The following is a 22,347-nucleotide window of genomic DNA, read 5'->3' as shown; positions in this document are numbered from 1 at the left end:
AGTGTTCAAATCCCACCATGGCAAAAGGTGGAATTTGAATTCAATAAATATCTGGAATTAAGAATCTAATGACTACTGTAAATCCATTGCCAATTGCCAGAAAGCCCCATCTGGTTCATTAATGCCCTTTAGGGAATGAAGCTTCCATCCTTACCTGATCTAGCCTACATATGACTCCAGACCCACAATAAATTGGTTGACTCTTAACTGCCCTCTGGGCAATAAATGCTGCTTAGCTATCGATGCCTTCATCCTGTTGTAGAATTTTAAATTTCTGCCTGAAGAGATGTTCTTTCCCATTAACCTCAAGCAATGAAGGCTATAATCAAATAACATTTGGCCTCTCACCATCTGTATATATGAGTGATCCGTGAATTGAAAGCATGTGGAATTCTTTGTGGGACCAACTGGCATTCATTTAGATTAGTTTTTGCCTCTAATTATACCAGTATTTGCATGGAGCACAGCCTCAATAACTTGGAGAACCCACAGAATCAGGAGTGCATCACCAAATGTGCTTAAGTCAGCTTTCTTTATTTTGTGGATCTTAAAAAGGGGGCAGTTCATATTTTAGAAGGTTCAGGTATCTAAATTAAATGACCCACTTAGTCATTGTTTCAAATGTGTAACCAGTTGTAATTTCAACTAATACATCTTTTATTATTACAATTTCCTAAATCATTAGCAGTCAACTATTATTGGGCAAGGCTAGCTGATGGAAACACAACCACTGTTGAGTTCTTGATCTTGTATTCAGGCCTAGGGCTGTTCCTCAATTGCTACATTGTGGGAACAATCCAAATGAGCTTCTCCCATTACTGCTGCACTGGTTGGAAAAAATAACATTAATATATATACGAAAATCTTATGAACAATAATACGTTAAGTTATCAATTAATCTGTTTTCGAGAGATAGGCACAAGAAATACTCTCCTTTTCCATCCATCTCATGGGGTGGAATCCATGAGATGTCATGGGCTATGGCAAGATTTGTGGCAGAATTGTGTTAAAAAACTGAAATACCCATATCTTAATGTTTGGAGAAATCTTTTATACATTTTCTGACTGGCAAGCTCAAGCTTTCCACTAGGCAATGGTTAATTGCCAATTGAGGAAATTATATCTTGTAAAACTTATTAATACCATAAGCCCCTCATTAATATTCAGTTTGCTGTCTTACCACATAAGCCAAACAAGCTGGATATCAACAACTCTTGACACCGAAGTAAGAGCAGGTATCTGGCTACCTTAGCTTGCCACTGGCTCCCAGGAACCTCCATGTTGTTCAGGACCAAACAGTATCTCAGGGCATGATCAATGAGTAACAGCTACATGTCATCCGCAGACATTGGCATCTGACATCCTTGTGATCCTCATGACATTTCTTTGATCTACTTGTAGACTGCTTAGAAAGTACAGATCTGCATTGCAGGACACAATGGCAATGAGCAGTATAAGGCTGCAGCAAGGGCACTTAGTGTAAAAGGACAGGCACTCAGCTCACATATTGGAGCAGATGGCATCTCAGGGCTGTGAGCTTGCTCTCTTAGCATTCACTCACTTAGCTTCTACCTGCCGGCTCACTACATCCATGCATTGCAGAGCCATGCTATGCTGTGAAATAGCTGTTAGCACATTAGTGCTTCAGCCAGGGCTAAAGGCCACCAATGCTGTCATATTGACCTGTTATTTTGCAGATACACAGAGAGGCTGCCTGTCATGCTCGTCAGTAAGGATCTGGTCTGTATGTTACGGCATACTGAGATGTTAATCTACCACTTACACCATGTGCCAATTGCCTGTGTGGCAAGCATACCACGTTTATTTATCCAAATAACCATGGCTGCAAGCAAGTAGGGACTCAGTCTAATGAAAGGATGGGGGAAAATGCTGTTTCTGAGGGCCTCCTGGTACTGTCAGTCACATGCACAGTCTGCACAGCGTGCAGGGGCTTAGCCACAGTCAGGGTTGCTTCCAGTCAAAGAAGATATCTGACTACAGTCTAGGGAGTGGGCAATGGTCAGTCCTGGAGGGCCAGCACCAACAGTCAGGAGATTCACAAATCATCAGTTAGGAGCTGTGAAGACAGTGGTTAGGGGTCTGGTGCGTCATGTGTTTTTGAAATCACTCACCCAACACTGACTCGTTTGATGATTCCAAGGGAAGGCAAGAATGGCAAAAGGTCCATATTTTTAAGTATAACAACCTCTAGTGCAAACGTTATATTCAAAACAAGGAATTGAGTCATGGACCAGTTTTTTCATGATATAACTCTGTTATCCCTCATTCAGCATTTAAACCTCCATCCAGATCTCATCAGTACAAGGTTACAACTCATGCAAGTGATTTCGGACAGATGGAAGCAATTGTAACAGATTTCTAGATGATCGGTAAATATTATGTCGGCACAAATGATGTCGGGAAGAAGAGGAGGAACATACTACAGCGAGACTTCGGAGATCTAGGAAGAAGGCTGAAAAGCAGGATGTCCAAGGTGGTTATCTCCGGTTTGCTTCCAGTTCCTCGGGCTGGTGAGGCCAGAAACAGGGAGATAATGGACTTGAACGTGTGGCTGGGGAACTGGTGCAGGAAGCAAGGATTTAAATTCTTGGATCACTGGGGTGTGTCTTGTGGTAAGCATAAATTCTATAAGAGAGACGGTTTTCACCTTAATAGGTTGGGGACCAGCATTCTGGCAGGCAGGTTTGCTACTGCAACACAGCTACGTTTAAACTAAGTAGCGGGGGGGAGGGGACAAACTGGATTTTAAGAAGGAAATTGGAGGGAAAGTTAGAACAAGGGAAGTCAAGAAAGACAACTGTATCAATGAGGCAGAAAACTCAGAAAGGGATCATGCTGTAAGGTTGAGTGAAATAGGAGTTGATGGGAAGGGTGAGGGCAGTAACAAATTAAAAATACTATACATGAATGCACGAAGCATTAGAAATAAGATGGATGAGCTTGAGGCTCTTTTGGAAATTGGCAGATACGATATTGTGGGGATAACTGAGACGTGGCTTCAAGTGGACAGGGCCTGGGAAATGAATATTCAAGGCTACACGTGCTATCGTAAGGACAGACTGACGGGCAGAGGGGGTGGGGTGACCATGTTGGTAAGGGATGATATTCAGTCCCTTGCGCGGGGAGACCTAGAATTAGGGGATGTAGAGTCAGTGTTGATAGAGTTGAGAAATACTAAGGGTAAAAAGACCCTCTTGGGAGTTATCTACAAGCCCCCAAACAGTAGTCTGGATGTCGGATGTAAGTTAAATCAGGAGCTGAAATTGGCCTGTCGCAAAGATGTTATTACAGTTGTTATGGTGGATTTCAACATGCAGGTAGACTGGGAGAATCAGGATGGTATTGGACCTCAAAACAGAGACTTTGTGGAGTGCCTCCAAGACGGATTCTTAGAACAGCTGGTGATGGAGCCGACCAGGGAGAAGGCAATTCTGGATCTGCATTGTGCAACGAACCAGAATTGGTCAGGAACCTGGAAGTGAAGGAGCCATTGGGAAGTAGTGATCATAATACAATAAGCTTCAATCTGCAATTTGAGAGGGAGAGGGTACAATCGGAAGTGACAATATTTCTGTGGAATAAAGGGAACTATGGAGCTATGAGGGAGAAGCTGGCCAAAGTTCAATGGTGCAATACCTTAGCAGGGATGACAGTGGAGGAACAATGGCGGATATTTCTGGGTATAATGCAGAAGATGCAGGATCAGTTCATTCCAAAAAGGAAGAAAGATCCTAGGAGGAGGCATGGGTGGCCGTGGCTGACGAGGGAAGTTAAGAAACATATAAAGTTAAAAGAGAAAAAGTATAACATAGCAAAGATAAGTGGGAAAACGGAGGACTGGGAAGCTTTTAAAGAACAACAGAGGATTATTAAGAAGGATAAAAATGAGAGAAAAAATGAGGTATGAAGGTAAACTGGCCAATAATATAAAGGAGGATAGTAAAAGTTTTTTAGGTATGTGAAAGGCAAAAAAATGGTTAAGACTAAAATTGGGCCCTTGAAGACAGAAACAGGGGAATATATTATGGGGAACAAAGAAATGGCAGAAGAATTGAATTGGTACTTCAGATCTGTGTTCACTGGGGAAGACACAAGCAATGTCCCTGAGGTAACAGTGGCTGAAGGACCTGAACTGAAGGGAATTTATATTTGCCAGGAATTGGTGTTGGAGAGACTGTTAGGTCTGAAGGTTGATAAGTCCCTGGGGCCTGATGGTCTACATCCTAGGGTACTGAAGGAGGTGGCTCGAGAAATCGTGGATGCGTTGGTGATTATTTTCCAGAGTTCGATAGATTCGGGATCAGTTCCTGCGGATTGGAGGGTGGCTAATGTTGTATCACCTTTTAAGAGAGGTGGGAGAGAGAAAACAGGAAATTATAGACCAGTTAGTTTGACTGCAATGGTGGGAAAGATGCTGGAGTCTATTATAAAGGATGAAATTACGACACATCTGGATTGTAGTAACAGGATAGGTCAGAGGCAGCATGGATTTATGAAGGGGAAATCATGCTTGACTAATCTTCTGGAATATTTTGAGGATGTAACTCTGAAGATGGATGAGGGAGATCCAGTAGATGTAGTGTACCTGGACTTTCAGAAAGCCTTTGATAAAGTCCCACATAGGAGGTTAGTGAGCAAAATTAGAGCGCATGGTATTGGGGGCAAAGTACTAACTTGGATTGAAAGTTGGTTGACTGATAGGAAACAAAGAGTAGTGATAAACGGCTCCATTTCGGAATGGCAGGCAGTGACCAGTGGGGTACCGCAGGGATCAGTACTGGGACCGCAGCTTTTTACAATATATGTTAATGATATAGAAGATGGTATTAGTAATAACACTAGCATATTTGCTGATGATACTAAGGTGGGTGGCAGCCTGAAATGTGATGAGGATTTTAGGAGATTACAGGGTGACCTGGACAGGTTAGGTGAGTGGTCAGATGCATGGCAGATGCAGTTTGATGTGGATAAATGTATGGTTATCCACTTTGGTGGCAAAAACAGGAAGGCAGATTACTACCTAAATGGAATCAATTTAGATAAAGGGGCAGTACAGAGAGATCTGGGTGTTCTTGTACACCAGTCAATGAAGGTAAGCATGCAGGTACAGCAGGTAGTGAAGAAGGCTAATTGCATGCTGGCCTTCATAACAAGAGGGATTGAGTATAGAAGCAAAGAGGTTCTTCTGCAGCTGTACAGGGCCCTGGTGGAACCATACCTGGAGTACTGTGTGCAGTTCTGGTCTCCAAATTTGAGGAAAGACGTTCTGGCTATTGAGGGAGTGCAGCGTAGGTTCACGAGGTCAATTCCTGGAATGATGGGATTACCTTACACTGAAAGACTGGAGCGACTGGGCTTGTATACCCTTGAGTTTAGAAGACTGAGAGGGGATCTGATTGAGACATATAAGATTATTAAAGGATTGGACACTCTGGAGGCAGGAAACATGTTTCCGCTGATGGGTGAGTCCCGAACCAGAGGACACAGCTTAAAAATACGGGGTAGACCATTTAGGACAGAGATGAGGAGAAACTTCTTCACCCAGAGAGTGGTGGCTGTGTGGAATGCTCTGCCCCAGAGGGCAGTGGAGGCCCAGTCTCTGGATTCATTTAAGAAAGAGTTGGATAGAGCTCTCAAGGATTGTGGAATCAAGGGTTATGGAGATTAGGCAGGAACAGGATACTGATTAAGGATGATCAGCCATGATCATATTGAATGGTGGTGCAGGCTCGAAGGGCAGAATGGCCTACTCCTGCACCTATTGTCTATTGTCTATTATGATAATATCATCTAAATCAGTCAATTATTTGGAAAAGAAAAGTATGTACTTTTGGGCTGATCAGTGACAAATGGATTCAATCCAGATAAGTGTGATGTGATCCATTTGATAGGACCAACAAAGCAAGGGGCTACATAATAGATGATAGAACCCTGGGAAGCACTGGAGTTCGGAGTAACCTGTGTGTCCATGGGTCCCTTCATGTATCAGAACAGATGAATAAAGTGGTTAATAAATCATCTGGAATATTTGCCTTTTTTAGCCAAGACATAGAGTTTAAGAGCAGGGTGATTGTACAACAACTGTATAAAACTTTGGTAAGTTTGCAGCTAGAATATTGTGTACAGTTCTGGAATCTACATTGTAGGAGGGATGTGATTGCACTGGAGACAGTACAGAGGAAATTTACCAGAATGATGCGTGGGCTGGAGAGTTTCAGTAATGAAGAGAGATTCGATAGATTGGAATTGTTTTCCTTGGAAGCAGAAGAGACTGAGGAGGCAACATGAGAGAGATGTAAAGACAATTATACAGGGGAGACAGGAAGAATCTTTTTCTCTTGGGGAGGAATCAATTAGTAGGGGCAGAAATTTAAAGTAAAGGGACAGGAAATTTAGAGGTGATTTGAGGAAAAATATTTTCACCTGGCTTGGGGGGTGGGGAATAGTTGGGATAATGCTAGGAATCAGGAAATCACTGCCTGTAATTGTGGTAAAGGCAGAAATCATAATAACATTTAAGAGGCATTTAGATGTGCACTTGCAATGCCAAGGTGCACAAGGCTATGGGCCAAGTGCTGGAAAGTGGGATTAGAATAGTTACGTTAGATAGGATAGTGAAGAAGGCTATTGGTATGCTTTCCTTTATTGGTCAGAGCATTGTGTACAGGAGTTGGGAGGTCATGTTGCGGCTGTACAGGACATTGGTTAGGCCACTGTTGGAATATTGCGTGCAATTCTGGTCTCCTTCCTATCGGAAAAATGTTGTGAAACTTGAAAGGGTTCAGAAAAGATTTACAAGGATATTGCCAAGGTTGGAGGATTTGAGCTATAGGGAGAGGCTTAACAGGCTGGGGCTGTTTTCCCTGGAGCGTCAGAGGCTGAGGGGTGACCTGTAAACCTGAGAGGTTTACAAAATTATGAGGGGCATGGATAGGATAAATAGACAAAGTCTTTTCCCTGGGATCGGGGAGTCCAGAACTAGAGGGCATAGGTTTAGGGTGAGAGGGGAAAGATATAAAAGAGACCAAAGGGGCAACTTTTTCACGCAGAGAGTGGTACGTGTATGAAATGAGCTGCCAGAGCATGTGGTGGAGGCTGGTACAATTACAACATTTAAGAGGCATTTGGATGGGTATATGAATAGGAATGATTTGGAGGGATATGGGCTGGGTGCTGGCAGGTGGGACTAGATTGGGTTGGGATATCTGGTCGGCATGGACAGGTTGGACCGAAGGGTCTGTTTCCATGCTGTACATCTCTATGACTCTATGACTCTATTGTTTATGATCAATGCAGACTCAATAGGTTGAAGGGCCTTTTTCTGGACTGTAGATCTCTGACTCTGACTCTATTTGTATATCTAATTATTTGGGATATCAGCAATTCTATAAAAAAATCTTGTTGATAAGTTCTCACTGCTCAAGTTTCTATCTTTTAGCTAGCCAGAGTTTATGTGGATATTATAATATGATTAATTGTCCTTCATATTTTCAAGAAGTGAGTTCTGCCCAAATACAAATTGTTGGTTCATTGTTAGATGATGCTTCATTCTGAACTGTTTCTTTTAGAAGTTTTTATCAGTGATTTTTTGTCATTGCCTCTACTCTATGGACAGGTTGAGGAGACAGGCCCCAAATCGATCTCAATTGGAATGGTAATCAACCTATGTTTTTAAATATCCAGAAATGTTGTTTTACTCAACTGGATGTTTGTTTTTATCCCATCACCAAATCACTCACAGTGGGAATCCAACCTACACTGCTGACACTAGTTTGAACCACATATTAACTATCTAGCCAAATGGACCTGCTGTCTGAATTCTCTGAATGATAAAATAAACATGGGGTACATATCAAATGAAAAGAGTGTTCATTTTGACTGTGGATGGAAAAGATGACTAACTCTTTAACCGTACAGTTGGTTCAGCTATAACACATGTTTCTTCAATGCAAATTGGCTACAATACGATTGAAGAATTTAGACCACTATTTGTAGAACACGAACTCTCCTTCCCTGTCCCAGCTATAATGTGATTCTGGTCCCATTGATTTAAATGGTGCTGCTATTACGTGATTTTCTCATAAATCATGATTGCATGGGAATGGAAATATCGCATTATATCAGAACAGACTGAATTTGTAATTCTTGGCAAAAAATAATGATTTTCTGTTTCTCTCAGTTATATCTATGCAAAATATGGGAATTAGACAATTTCCTTTTAAATGGGGGGGCGTGATATTTTGTCAGAAAATGCAGTGAAAGAAGTTTCCTAGAAATTAGAGAGAGGAAGCAAACAGAAATATCCAACATAAAGTATTTACTTTAACAATTGGCTCCTGTTCTTAGTAAATTTGGAGTGAAGGAAAGAATAGTTCATTTAAGCCTTTTCTGCCATTCAATAAATTATTGGCTGATCTGAGGTTTTTATCCATGCACTGAACTGTAAACCATTACTAACAATCCTGACATTGAAACATCTTGATATGTATTCCTTGGAATTAAGAAGCTTAAGATCAGATTTGATCGAAGCTACCAAGCTGTAAAGGGAAACATGGTGAAAACGAGTTTCCATTAATTTAGGAATCTAGCAATAGGAGTCGTTGACAAAATAGACCTTTCCAGAGTCAAATTAGGAATCACTCCTTCAAGGAAAGGGTGATGGAAGTTTGGAATTCTCTACTGCAAACGGCAATGGATTTAGATCAATTGTTAATTTTAAACCTCAGATTGACAGTCTTCTGTTAACCACAGGTATTACAGAAAAAATGAGTTAGGTCACAAATCATCGAGCTCGCTGGATGGCAGATAAAGTTCCAGGGTTAAATGGCTTATTGCTGTTCCCATGTGTCTCTATTTATTAAGAGCAGGAGTCAACTGTATTTTTCATTGGATATCTCTAATGCCTTCCTCTTCCTAACCTCTGGTTTCTTTTTCAACGGTAAATTCTGACAAAGAATTCACCTCATTTATATTGAAAACAATCCACTACATAATTCCCACATGGAAACTAGAGTCATTTTTGACATTTGGAAACTAGCACTAACATCCAGTGAGGAAGCTGCTGTGGAAAAGTGTGTGGCATTGCATCTGGCAACAATTTGCAACATTTCAAAATGAGAGTGGGAGTGTAAGATTTCCTTGCTAGTACAAATTCATCAAGCAAAGTCCAGTATGTTCTGAAAGAAACCTTCAAAATCTAAATCATAACCTTTGGCCAACTGCTATTTTCATTGCCACATGACGTAAAATGGCTACTGCAGTGATTGGAATCAGGTCAGCCAGGTGACCTCATAAAATGAGTTCCCTGATTGGACCAGATTAACAGCCCCACCAGGGAGCCCTGGCTGACAGATATAGACAGGAGTGTCAGAGGTTCTGTTCACTTTGACAGCTGGCTCTGAGGGAGCTGGATCAGTGTCAAAGACTTGCCATGTGTAAATAAGGAGTGACTTGGTGATGGGATACCAACATCTGTAGAGGTTTTCAGCTAATGTAGCTGAATGTTGGGATGATAAGCACATTTGCTGTTTTCCAGATTCCTATTTATCTGGCCTTGATGTGAACAGCAAATTTACTGCTCATTTATTCCCACCCAAAAGCACTAAACAGAACTCCATTTACAATGGAGCACCAAATCTCAGGAAATCCATGAGAATCATAACTCAACTAACAACTTATAACAGAGCAGGTTGAAAGAGTCAAGGGGCCTTCTGCAGCTCCCATTTCATATCTTCTTGAGTTATTACTTATATATGAGGGCTCTGATAGTTTTTGATCTTATACCATGTGAACATGCAGAATATTATGTTCACATTTGTTGTGTATTTTATATCTTGGAGAAACGCAGGTATGATAAAATCCAGGTGTTATGTGAATGGGAAATTACTTCCACTACTTTTAAAATATCACTGGCTACAAAATGTCTGTACTCATGCTGAAGCTCCAACTTTACAACTTTTATTTGAATCTGTACCCAGCTTAATCAATCACACGCAGTGATTATTAATAGGCAAAAGGCTCACATAATCAAACAGAACAAGTGAGCATATCATAATGCAAACCAAAAACTCAGGCTTGCTGCCTGTGGATCAACAACTTAATTTATTGAACATTTTTAATGTAGAAAAACATCCCTCACTCTTTATAAAGGTATACTTGGAAAAGAGACTGAGCCAAAACAGAGATATAAGGACAAGGCGGCCAATAACCTAATCAAAGAAATGGGTTTTATGGAGAAACCTAAAAGAGAGGAAAAAGAGATTTGGATAGGAAATGAAATATGAAGACCTGAAATCATGGTTACCAATGGTGTAGTGAGAAGGAGCGGAATGCACAAGGGGAACAGATAGGTGGAGTACAATAAAAAGTGACCAGACGATGAACAAATTTAAAGACAATCATGAATATCTCACACATGAGTTTTATAAGGCTAGGATCCAGTGCCAAAGCAAACACTAACAGTCAAAGAGACCTTGGAGTGTAAGATCATAGTACCCTGAAAGTGGAGTAACAGGTAGATACGATAGTGAAGAAGGTATTTGGTATGCTTGCCTTTATTGGTCAGAGCACTGAGTGTAGGAATTGGGAGGACATGTTGTGGCTGTACACCTGGACAATCAAGATCAAATTTGTTACTGATTTTAATTGCACAGAATTTCTTTTCCTGATTCTAGTGTGTTGTAAATAGGTAAGCCACAAACCCAACTGAAAGGCATCTTATCTATGAATTCCACTGAAGTGCAATTTAGATTCTTTTCTCTCACAACATAGCATATCAGGCAGACAAAACATATTCTTGCATCTGTTTCTATAGAAAACCTTTCATAAATCAGATTACTCCTATACAGATAGCATTAGAATAGAATCAAATCCCTATAGTGTGGAAACAGGCCCCTCAGCCCAATAAGTCCACACTGACACTCTGAAGAGTATCCCACCCAGAGCCATTCCCTCTACCCTATATTTGCCCCCAACTAATGCACCTAACATACACATCCCTGAACACTATGGGCAATTTAGTATAGTCAATTCACTTAACCTGCGCATCTTTGGACTGGGGGGGGAAACATACACAGGCACAGAGAAAATGTGCAAACTCCACTCAGACAGTGACCAGAGGCTGGAATCAAACCCAGGTCCCTGGTCTGTAAGGCAGTAGTGCTAACCACTGAACCATCATGCCACCCCAAATTAGATTGTAAAACTTGAATGTGACACAGCACATTTTGTACACCAGCTGTAAATGCAATTAAGCCTATTGATGTTGAGATAATTGGCATTGAACTTGGTAATCAACCATGTTCCAGAAGCTCAATCATATAATTCGGACATTGTAGATGAAGTACAATTGATCAGGGACCTGCTGCTTTGGGAGGTTTTAAGACACATGATGTTGGAGATCAATATCAGTGCCCACCTTCTACTTGACTTTGTTTCAAAGACAGATAGCTTGAAAGAACTATCGAAGGGGTGTAATATAGTTCAAAGGCCACACTGTTTGTACTCATAAGCTACCCATATGGTAATCTATAGAGACACAGTTGTAATGGATTCTGAATTTCACAGGTTTAGAACCTTGCCTTTCCTAATTTATATTCAGTATTTAGATGGTGGTGTGAAAGGGACAATTTCACAGTATTTTAATGATGCAAAGCTTAGAAGCATTGTAAGTTCTGAGGGGGATAGTGTAGAACTGAGGTCTGCAACCCAGGTCCATTGATGTCTAAGTACAACAGTTTCTGACAGTTAATCTCACAAGCTGCCCATGTTTTCTTGCCACACTTGTGTTGATTGTCATGTTGCTGCTTGATTTACACTTCTGGAAGCTTTATGGCTCAAAAAAAGTGCATGATCTTAAGAGACTTTACCAGCTGCTGCATTACATTTCAATGAGTGATGAACTTGGAAGACCTAAAAAGAAACCATAAATGTATAATTTCCACAAGGAATCAGAAAATGAAATTCTGTTAATGCCTTAGAAAACACCAAAATATATCAAGAAGTTAAAAGGGGAATTTGGTACAACATTACGCAACAATGCATGATAAATTCAAGGATAATTTTCTCTTGGACAGCACACTTCAGGCAATGGAAGCTGATGAGCTGGACTCCATTATGAAAGCTCAGCAGTCATATTTTTCTAAACTAGCAGTGATAGTAAGGCCTGCACTGAACTGTCATTTAAATTTGCCATCTTCTGACAAAACAAGGGAATCATGGGGGTGGCACGATGGCTCAGTGGTTAGCACTGCTGCCTCACAGCACCAGGCTCCCAGGTTCGATTCTAGCCTCAAGTGACTGTCTGTGTGGAGTTTGCACATTCTCCTCGTGTCTGCGTGGGTTTCCTTCGGGGGCTCAGGTTTCCTCCCCCAGTGTAAAGATGTGCAGGCCAGGTGAATTGGCCAGGCTAACTTGCCCATAGTATTAGATGCATTCGTCAGAGGGAAATGGGTCTGGGTGGGTTACTCTTCGGAGGGTCAGTGTGGACTTGTTGGGCTGAAGGGCCTGTTTCCACACTGTAGGGAATCTAATCTAATCATTCACAGATGGTGACGTAATTAAAGAAGCAATGACTATGGCCACTGACTCTTTATTCAAAGACTTAAGAATAAAGAAGAAACAAGGATGGCAATCCAGAGCATGTCACTTACTGCTTCTATAGAAGAGAGACAACTGCAGTTATTGTCTGAAGATGTCTTTCAGCAACTGCAGCAGGACCGGAAGCATCATGAATGCTTCTCACTGCTCTTTGTAGAATCCATTGATATGACTGAGATAGACCAGCAGATTGTTTTTGTGCACATGGAGTTAAGGACATTACAACTAAAAAGTATTTTCTCACCATTTTGCCCCTTAAAGAGGGAACAAGGCCTCAGGATATCTGCAATGAGTTTAGAAGATACCTGCTTGAGAAAAACATTCCCATCATAAAACTGGCTTCCATTACAACTGATGGTGCACAAGCTAGTGATAGTGAAGTTCAATTTTGGGAAAGGTAAGGTGATGCAGTTTGATAGGAAGAACTTATAGAAACAATATTTAAAAAGGCTACAATACTAAAGCGCCTGCAGGAGCAGAGAGACCCAGGGGTAAAGATGCATGTCATCACAGGTGTCAGATTAAGTTAATGACACAGACTGTATTTTTTGATTTTTAAAAAAAGTCATGGGGGTCTGGACAGAGTAGATAGGAAAAACCTGTTTCTGGGTTGAAGTGGATCATGAATGAGAAGGCACAGATTGAAAATGATTTGCAGAGTCAAGGTGATAGAATAAGAGGCATTTTCACATGGGTGAGTGACTTGGGTCTAGAATCAACTAGTGGGCTGTATGACACTTAACAGATAATGAGATGATTATTTAAATAGAAATAATATACAGGGATATGGGATAGGACGATGGATGGTACTACACCAGGATGCTCATTTGAAAAGCTTGTGTGTACATGATGGGCCAAATTTTGTAACATATTAATTCCATGATTCTGAATAATGTGAATCAATTGTCTGGAAGATTTCACTATCATTTTTTTCTTGGAAATACCTCAACTCTAATTTGTGCTTTTGCCATTACCCCCTTTCCCCATCAGATGGCTGAGATCTTAAACTACTCAGGGAATCACAGCTAAGAACTGGAACTGTAAGACAAGAAGTTGATGGCACTCAATTAAGGCACACAGGAGGTTTGAATGCGAGCAATGATTGAAAGCAACCATTGGAGCCAACATGTATTAAAAGCGACGTACAGGATCAAGGAGAAAAAAGTCAATGATAGGGGTAGCTTAGATTTTTTTTTGTATGAGTATGGTTTTTCAGACAAGGCAATATCTGGAAGCACTATAAATTCCTGGAGTTCCTAATTTTCTTATTTTTTTCCGGTTTCATTTAAAACTTCTGTTCTGAATTACCAGGAGGTATTTCATGCTGCTTTGTCCTTGCAGACCGTCCATTCATTTTTTCCCGTAAACCTTTACAAGATTGATAGAAAACTGAACCAGATGGTTTTTAAACCAAATACAGAATAATTTTTCTAAGTAGGTATTGTTTTGTAATTCAAGAACCTTTAGGTTTGCTATTAACCCCAACAGCCCCACAATGTCAAAAAGTTAAATCCCAAAAATGTGAGCCTAATATACATACATAAGCACCAGCAGTAATTTTAGTTAGAATTTTTCTGGACCTGTGGGAGAGGTCGTGAAGGCAGGAATGGGAGGAAATACAGTTACATTTGCATTAGGTCAGTGGCCTGACAGACTCCTAGATCTGAGAAATCTTAGCAGAAACAACCTAAACAGCAATGGTGTTAGCGAAGAAAATGAATTAGTGCCCATTTCTGCACATATTTGAGACATCTTCCCAGTGGCATAAGGGGGTCCATTGAGGTCTGAACCCAGCAGGTTCCTGCAGATAGTTTCTGAAGAATAGACGAGGCCACTCCTATTCTGACACCCATCCCTATTCATCATCCAGCTTCCCTCTCCTCATATTCCATTCACCACTGCAATAGCATTTAACAGTAGACAACAACTGCCTTGGTGAGGCCACACCTAGAATACTGTGTGCAGTTTTGGTCTCCTTTTCTGAGGAAGGATGCTCTTGCTCTTCAGGGAATGCAGTGAAGGTTTACCAGGCTGATTTCAGGGATGGTGGGAATGATGCATGAGGAGAGATTGACGAGGTTAGATTTGTTTTTGCTGAAATTTGGATGAATGAGGTGGGAGATCTCATAGGGACTTATAAAATTCTAACAGGACTAAACAGGGTAGTTGGTGAGAGGGTGTTCCCGATGCTGGGGATCCAGAACCAGGTGTCACAGTCTGAGGATTCAGGGCAGACCATTTAGGACAGAGATGAGGAGACATTTCTTCACCCAAAGAGTGGTGAGCCTGTGGAATTACCTACCAAACGAAGTAGATGATGGTAAAACATTTGAATGTATTCAAAAGGTGGCTTGATATAGCACTTGGGGTGAATAGTTCAAAGATTGTGGAGAGAAAGCAGGATTAAGCTTTCAAGTTGGATGATCAGCCATGATTGTGATGAATGGCAGAGCAAGCTGAATGGCCTCTTCCTACTCCTATCTTCTAAGTTTCTATGTGCGCAGAGGAGATTCCCATGCACAGGGTGGCTTGGCACCTGTGGTCAGAGTTTATTTTTAAGAAATGGAGGACATCTCAAAATGGAGGCACTTTCATGGTCTCCGTCTCACAGTAGCAATATCCATCATCATCATTGCTGTCTTTCCAAAGCAACAGACCTCCAAAGCCTTCTTGCTTTCTTTAGTTGGACTGGAGACCTGGGGGTGTGGGGCCTGTAAACTTACAGCATCTGCAGTTCTTTCAGTTTTCACCCTTGGTGATTGCAGGTTGTTGTTTCTAACTATGTGGGACAATGCAACAATCTGTACTTATGTTTTGGAGTCCAATTTGCCCAAAAACATACAAGAGTGAGTGTGTCTAAAGAAATTTGGTTTTATAAGTTTGCCATCAGCACAATTCAAAAGCTTGTTCCAAGGTCTACTGCAAACATTTGCTACGTGTGTAAAGTTTTAATGGGCAGTAATGGGGCATAAGTAGGCTGTTAGCCCAAAGGACACAATGTCTCTCAGCCCCCTGTGACAGCAATGAATTATTGTCCTGTTCCATGTTTCTCAGTAAAGTCATATACTGTCAGAGAGCAAGAACATACAGGAGTGTCAAATTACTTTTCAAATAAAATGATGCGATGCCTATTATTTTACTCGCCCTGAGGACTAAACTCGAGACTCTAGTTATTTCCACAGAGGGAATGTTCTTTTTAAAAATGCTTTAAATTGAACCATTCAATGTGCTGCTAAGGACAAATTCTTACAATACTCTATTCCACTTGAAAGACAAAAAAAAAATAAACTAGGTATTGTTGATGTGTTTACATTTACCTGCAACACCTGTAAATAAGCTCTTCGAACAGTTTTACAGTTGTGCTATTCAGGAAATGCTAGGGGTTTGCTGCCTCATTAGGTGGCAGTTAGATCTGAATTGACCAAAACGACCCTTGAAGATGGACAGGAAAATCAGCTATTGTCCTGCCCTTGATCAATACCCAGTAACTTCTATTTGAAAATATATTATTATAGACTTTGAATTATATTGAGAGACAAGTACAGCCAACATGTTCTATCTTCAGGTTACAACTACTGGTAACTTGTGGTACACTGCCACCAATTTTCCTTTCCATAGAGTAGACCTTTAAGGAGTCTTAACATGAAGAGGCACATTTCTTATTAACATGGTATAGTTTATTGCATGATAGCAATAGGTACAATTAACATTAACTATTTAGAGACTTACAAGCATCCTGAACCAGATATGTCACCTAAGTCTCCACTGCGACTTCATATAAGGCCAAATGCTTCTCAACCCAAAGACTGTGTGACTTCATCAGATTGGGTAAAGCTAATGAGAATTCAACATTAACTCTTTCAGAAATGTTACTTATCAAATCAGCACAGTATTGAACAGACGTACCTTCGATTATAACTCAGACTAATCTCACAGAGTAAAGAGTTCGGACTGGTGACTGGTATCTATTGGACTCCATTCTTGACAGATTCAATACCTTCAGGAGATTAGGAATAGAAATTTGTAACATAAAAATAACATACTTTGAGTTCCATACTTAAGGGTACTGAGCAGAAAGTGAATTGCAGGCATTGACTGCTTCTCACCTGTTGCAGGGGCAGAAGACTCATTGCCAAATTAAAGATGTCTGTTGATATGAAAAGAATAAATAAAACCCGTGAAGTTAAAATTTATTGTCCAATAATTTGTGCAGCCCATGCCAGCAACCACTAATTTCAATACTCTAAATGAGCACATTTCAATGGTTTGGGTTTCTCCTGTCTATCCCCTAGATTATCTCCTGTTCAGCCACCATTCTTTTATTTGGAAGAAAATAATGGGCCAGATATTCTAAGGGGTGCCAGTTCCTCACATTTTGTCATGCTCCTCCTTCTTTTTTTATGCCACAAAAGAGCTCTGCATTTCTGACAGGAAATTCTGATTACAACCTCCTTCAGAAATGCAGAGCTGTACTGTCATGCTGACTGTCCCTGGTCATACAAGAACATACAATTCTGCTGGGGGTGCAGGAACAGAAGGATTGATTTGAATTTATGCATAATTCATTGCAAGTGACGGGACATGTAGAGAAAAAGGTTAATATAGCACACAGTATCTTGGCTTTATTAATAGGCGTTTAGGTTACAATACTGAAAACAAATATGATGGAAATCATAGTGGGTTAGACAGCATCTGTGGAAAGAGAACAAGCTAATGTTGAGTCTAGATGGCTCTTCATCAGTATTTTTTGATTTCAGTACATAGTCCAGCATCTGTAGCAATTTGTTCTTATATTGTAGGTTATAATACTTATGTTAAATCTCTGTCAAACAAGAAGTTATGACAAACTTATTTAACTCTGATTTAGCATCAACTAGACTATCAAGTCCTGTTAGAAGTATCAAATTTTTGGAAGGACGTAAATATATTGGAGAGAGTGAAGAGAAGAGTTGGATTCTAGGCATGAAAAGGTTGAGACGAGATTTGATAAGGCTGTTCAATATCATGAGGTGTCTGGATAGAGTTGATAGGATAAACTGTTTCCACTAATGCAGGGATCAGGAATGAGACTGTACAGATTTATTGTGATTGCCAAAGAAGCAACTCTTATCTGAGGAGAAGCTTTTTTCACACATTGAATGGTTATGGTCTGGAATGCACTCGGTGAAAGTGTAGTGGAGGTAGGATCAATTGAGGCAGTCAGGACGGAGTTGGATTATTATCTGAAATGGAGGGTGTGCAGAGTTGTGTGTGGAAGGTGGGAAATGACTGTAGGTTTGTATGCTTGTATTGTCTCCCAACATTCTTAAATTTTATCTGCCTCTTGCTCCCTATTCCACCACTTAGTCTATAATCTTTCGATGTTCTGCACTATCCTTCTCAGCCATATGATTGAAAGTAAGTTCAAGCCTCTACCATTACCATCTATAACAAGTAAACTATAACACACCACCATCCCACATCCTCCTCATGGTTCAGAATACTCCCAAGTTTCATTCACCTGCAAATTTTGAAACTGTGCTCTATACACCAAGGTGTAAGTTGTCAATATATATTAGGGAGAGCAAGAGTCCGATCAATTCCTGGAAAACTTCACCACATCCCTTCCTTCAGTCTGATAAAAGACATCATGACTACTCTCTATTTTTCCGAATTTAGCAAATTTCATATCCCGATTGTCACTATCCCTTTAATTCTATGCACTCCGATTTTGTTCATAAGTCCCTTTGTCAAATGCCTTTTAGAAATTCATGTACATCACATCAACAATATTACTCTAATTAAACCTTTCTGTTACTTCATCAAAAAAATCGAACGGGCTAATTAAACACAATTTACCATATGTAGGCCAGACTATGAAAGGAATAGATTCCTTTTTTTAAGGATATTAGCGATCTATAGGATTGCCATTTTATGATAGTCTCATAGTTTCATGTTTGGCATTATTCATACCAGGTTTTTACTCCATTGGTAGGATTAGAAGTCACAACTCAAAATCATTAGGTAATGTATCTATATTACACATTCAGTAACATAATCAATACATCACAGCAGCTGTAAACCTAGCCAGAAAATAACAAATATAAAGAAACAGAAATCCTCTCTTTCACACAATCTTTACATTTCTCCTGAGCTTTCAACTGGCTAGAGAAAACAGTTTCACCTCTGTCTGGCACTTTATTTATATTGGTATAATAATTCAGTCGATTATGCTCCAGAATTCTTACACTTATTCTATTGAACAGGTTTGAAGGTTGACATTAATACTGGGACAGCTGGATCTGCATAAGCTTAGTGCAGAGGATGGTGCTGGAATAGCACAGCAGGTCAGGCAGCATTTGAAGAGCAGGAGAATCGACGTTTCAGGCAAGAGCTCTTGATCATCATCATTCCTGATAAAGGGTTCTTGCCTGAAGCATCGATTCTCCTGCTCCTCGGATACTGCCTGACCTGCTGTGCTTTTCCAGCACCACACTCTCAACTAAGATCTCCAGCATCTGCAGTCCTCACTTTCTCCTATAAGATTAGTGCAGTTACAATCAATGGGTAAAATCCCTAGAAGCCAATATTGTGAATGATTTGCATAAGATTTCAGCACACCCCAGGATGGAACAGCATGGCAGTTCTGATGACTACAGTTTCCTTTTCCATTAGCAGCATTTTGCCCCAGAAGCATAGACACTGTCTTGTTTATAATATAGCACTTCCTTCAGAGGAAATATAACTCTAGAATGGAAAGGATTTATCCCCAGTTCCCAAATATGAAATGCTACTATTTTTAAACTGAATCACTTGACATCAGTAAGTATATTAATCAGGATAATTAAAATTTACTGAACCTGATGTACTCTACAATTAAAAGCTACCATCTTCAAATAACTTAGCTGACGTTGCTATGGAAACCAAGTCAATAAATATTCCATGTTATGTGATACAATTTACTGAAATGTCAGTGCAGAAACTTTATAGATATATACAGTAGTTGTGGTATCGGTTAAACCCTTCCAGGCTCTTGAAAGAGAGTTTTTGTTTAAAATTATGCATGGTATGCAACTTCAACTATTAAAGGCTACCACAGCATCTTTGCAAATACAGCGGTAACGTGATATTTTGATCACATATGCTTAAGGCAAATTGTGATGGATTGGCTTGGCTCCAGAACAAACACGTCAGATTTGCAGAGAGAACACCAGAGATCTGTGACCTGAGGCTGAGTTATCAACATGTACGGATGGCTTGAGAATGCAGCCCTTTTGGGTGGTCAAAGATGAATTGTGTAAAGTTTATGGTTCGGTATGTATTCTGTGAATCGATTCAATTTGCTTTCAGGGCAGGGTGAAGCTTTTCAGAAACTTTCTACAGGTACCATCTTCTTCATGGCTGTCCTGCTGATGGCAACTGAAAAGCAATAGGCACGTAAATGGTGTAACATTCAAGTCACTGAAATTAATGTGCACCAGTAAACAAAACTCCTGCGGACACAGGGGAAAAATGTTTGTGCCCCTTACAGCAAGCAAAATGCTGAAACACTCAAACTGCAATTCAGTCCTGATTTATCTTTCCAAATTCCATGAATCACTGAATGTAGACAGGTAACTTATTCAATGACATGCAAAGTCCAGGTAAAGAGGAATATCCTTTACAATGTGCTCACCCTGGTTTAAAAAATATTCTGAAGAAGTGTATTAGTTAGAACACTGGAGCTCTTTAAACTTGTTACTGTCTTCCAAATCAATTCCCATCTTTACTGCAACTCCGTGTTTAGATCTTATGAGGCAGGTTTCCATTCCTGTCAAAGCATCAAACTTACCTGAAACAGCATCACAAGTAGCGATCCTTTGTGGCTGAAGCAGTTTTTCTTCCATCTCCTCCACATATTCTCTCCATCTTTCGAAATAATCAACCATACCTTCCTCCTCCTTTCTTTCCCCATTGTCCAATGCAGTGAGCGTTCCCTCACCTGGATGAACTCTAACACTAAAAAAAATCTTGATTGCTATATTTAGCAACGGCTTCTCCTCAACTATACAACAGTGTTTGTGAAGTTGTGAAGCTTTATAGTTGATACTATCTGCTTTCTCATTGTATACTAATTCTTGATGACATAAGCAAGGGATATAGGGTCACAAACTTCTGTCACAAACTTCTACCTCTCCACCAACTCTCTTCACCCTTCTATTGTATCCTTGATATCTCTGATTTCGTGATGAAGATGCAATTTATGTCAAATAATGATTTTAATCTAGTTGCTATGAAGTAGACTTTAGCAACATGTTGTATGAACAGAGATTGTAATGACTTAGTTTAATGTTGTTCAATATTTGGGTATGGGCCATTAAGGTTAATGGCCCATACCCAATCGAACCCTGGATCAGAGGGCTTCCAGACATGAGCTAATCAAGTTATCTTTTGATATACAGCGTTATGGATCTGGCCAAACCCCTCAAAACATTTCAAGAAGGTAGCTCAGACCCTAACTTTGCTAGTTGTTTTAAGCAGGTGTAAAGTGGAGATTCCAGGAGAGAATCAGCTGGTCAAACCACTTAGTTTTAAACAAAACAGAATTTATTTACAAGATGACTGATTGAAACACAAAATACAGAAAACAGAATACCGAATAACTTATCCTATCTGAAAACCCACAGACCATCCCAATTTAATGATGCTGTTCCAAATACTTGCAACAATCTCCATAATCACCCCTTAGTACAAAAGGTAAAATCAAACACAGGGTCTTATAGGAGAGAAGTTGAAGAGAGAATACCAGCTTGGACCTGCTTCTGTGTGTTCAACAGCCTTTCTTTCACAGGATATTACAAATTTAATTGTAGGGTATTTACTTCCTTCGAAGCTTCTTTGACACCTCAGCACTGAATAGAGGAAATACATGGTGATATGGTGTAAAACTAACAATCTCTCCCTCAGCATCAACAAAATCTAAGAGCAGATCATTGACTTCAGGAAGTAAGGTGGGGGGGCATGTCTACATCAAAGGTACTGAGGTGGAGATGGTCGAGAACATCATGTTCCTAGGAGTGATGATCACCAACAATCTGTCCTGGTCCACCCATATGGATGCAATGTTCAAGAAAGCACAACAATGCCTCTACATCCTCAGGAGGCTACAAAAATGCGGCATATCCATAATGACTCATCACTTTCTCAGATGCACCATTGAAAACATTCTGTCAGCATGCATCATGGCTTGGTACAGCAACTGTTCTACCCAGGACCATAAGAAACTACAGAGAGTTGTGAACACAACTCAGTCCATCATGCAAGCCAACCTTCTACCTGTTGACTTCATCTATCCTTTTTACTGCCTCAAGAAGTGAGCTAACATAATCAAAGACCCCTCCAACCATGGTTATAATCTCTTCCAACCGCTTCTATCAGGCCAAAGACACAAAAGCTTAAGCCCACGGACCAACAGATTCAAGAACAGCTTCTTCCCTGCTGCTATTAGACTTCTGAATGGACTTCTCAAATTTTAAAATTTAATTTTGATCTCGCTCTTTGTGTGCCTTCGCTGCAGCTGTAACATTGTATTTGTCACTCTGTTCTGTACTTTGTATGGTATGATCTGCCTGTATTGCACGCAAAACAATACTTTTCACTGTATCCAGGTACATGACGATAACAAATCAAATCAAATCACATGTGACATACCTAATTCATCTTCTTCTCAAGGCAGCCACTGAATTTATGTCTGCAATTGACATTTGGCTT

At 40.2% G+C, this 22,347-nt stretch overlaps 1 protein-coding gene across 2 annotated transcripts in view; it reads left to right on the top strand.

The window, feature by feature from the left end:
• The window catches only part of LOC148149149 (uncharacterized), a 61,486-nt gene that overhangs the window by 17,457 nt on the left and 21,682 nt on the right, over window positions 1-22,347 (top strand). Inside the window, exon 1 of one of the 2 annotated variants that reach the window (XM_087990275.1) lies at window positions 19,846-19,911. The exons of the other annotated variant lie outside the window; for it this stretch is intronic. Coding sequence (XP_087846401.1) covers window positions 19,861-19,911 — 51 coding nt within the window. The 5' untranslated portion in view covers window positions 19,846-19,860. Of the gene's footprint in view, window positions 1-19,845; window positions 19,912-22,347 lie in introns of those variants that run through there. 2 annotated transcript variants of the gene reach the window in all.

This window comes from Chiloscyllium plagiosum, unplaced genomic scaffold (genome assembly GCF_037043375.1).
Source record: "Chiloscyllium plagiosum isolate Xiang-an unplaced genomic scaffold, Cpla_swu_hap1 HiC_scaffold_9, whole genome shotgun sequence".
Classification (NCBI taxonomy): domain Eukaryota; kingdom Metazoa; phylum Chordata; class Chondrichthyes; order Orectolobiformes; family Hemiscylliidae; genus Chiloscyllium; species Chiloscyllium plagiosum.
Note: the sequence above shows the minus strand (reverse complement) of the source record. Positions and strands in the feature narration are given on the sequence as shown.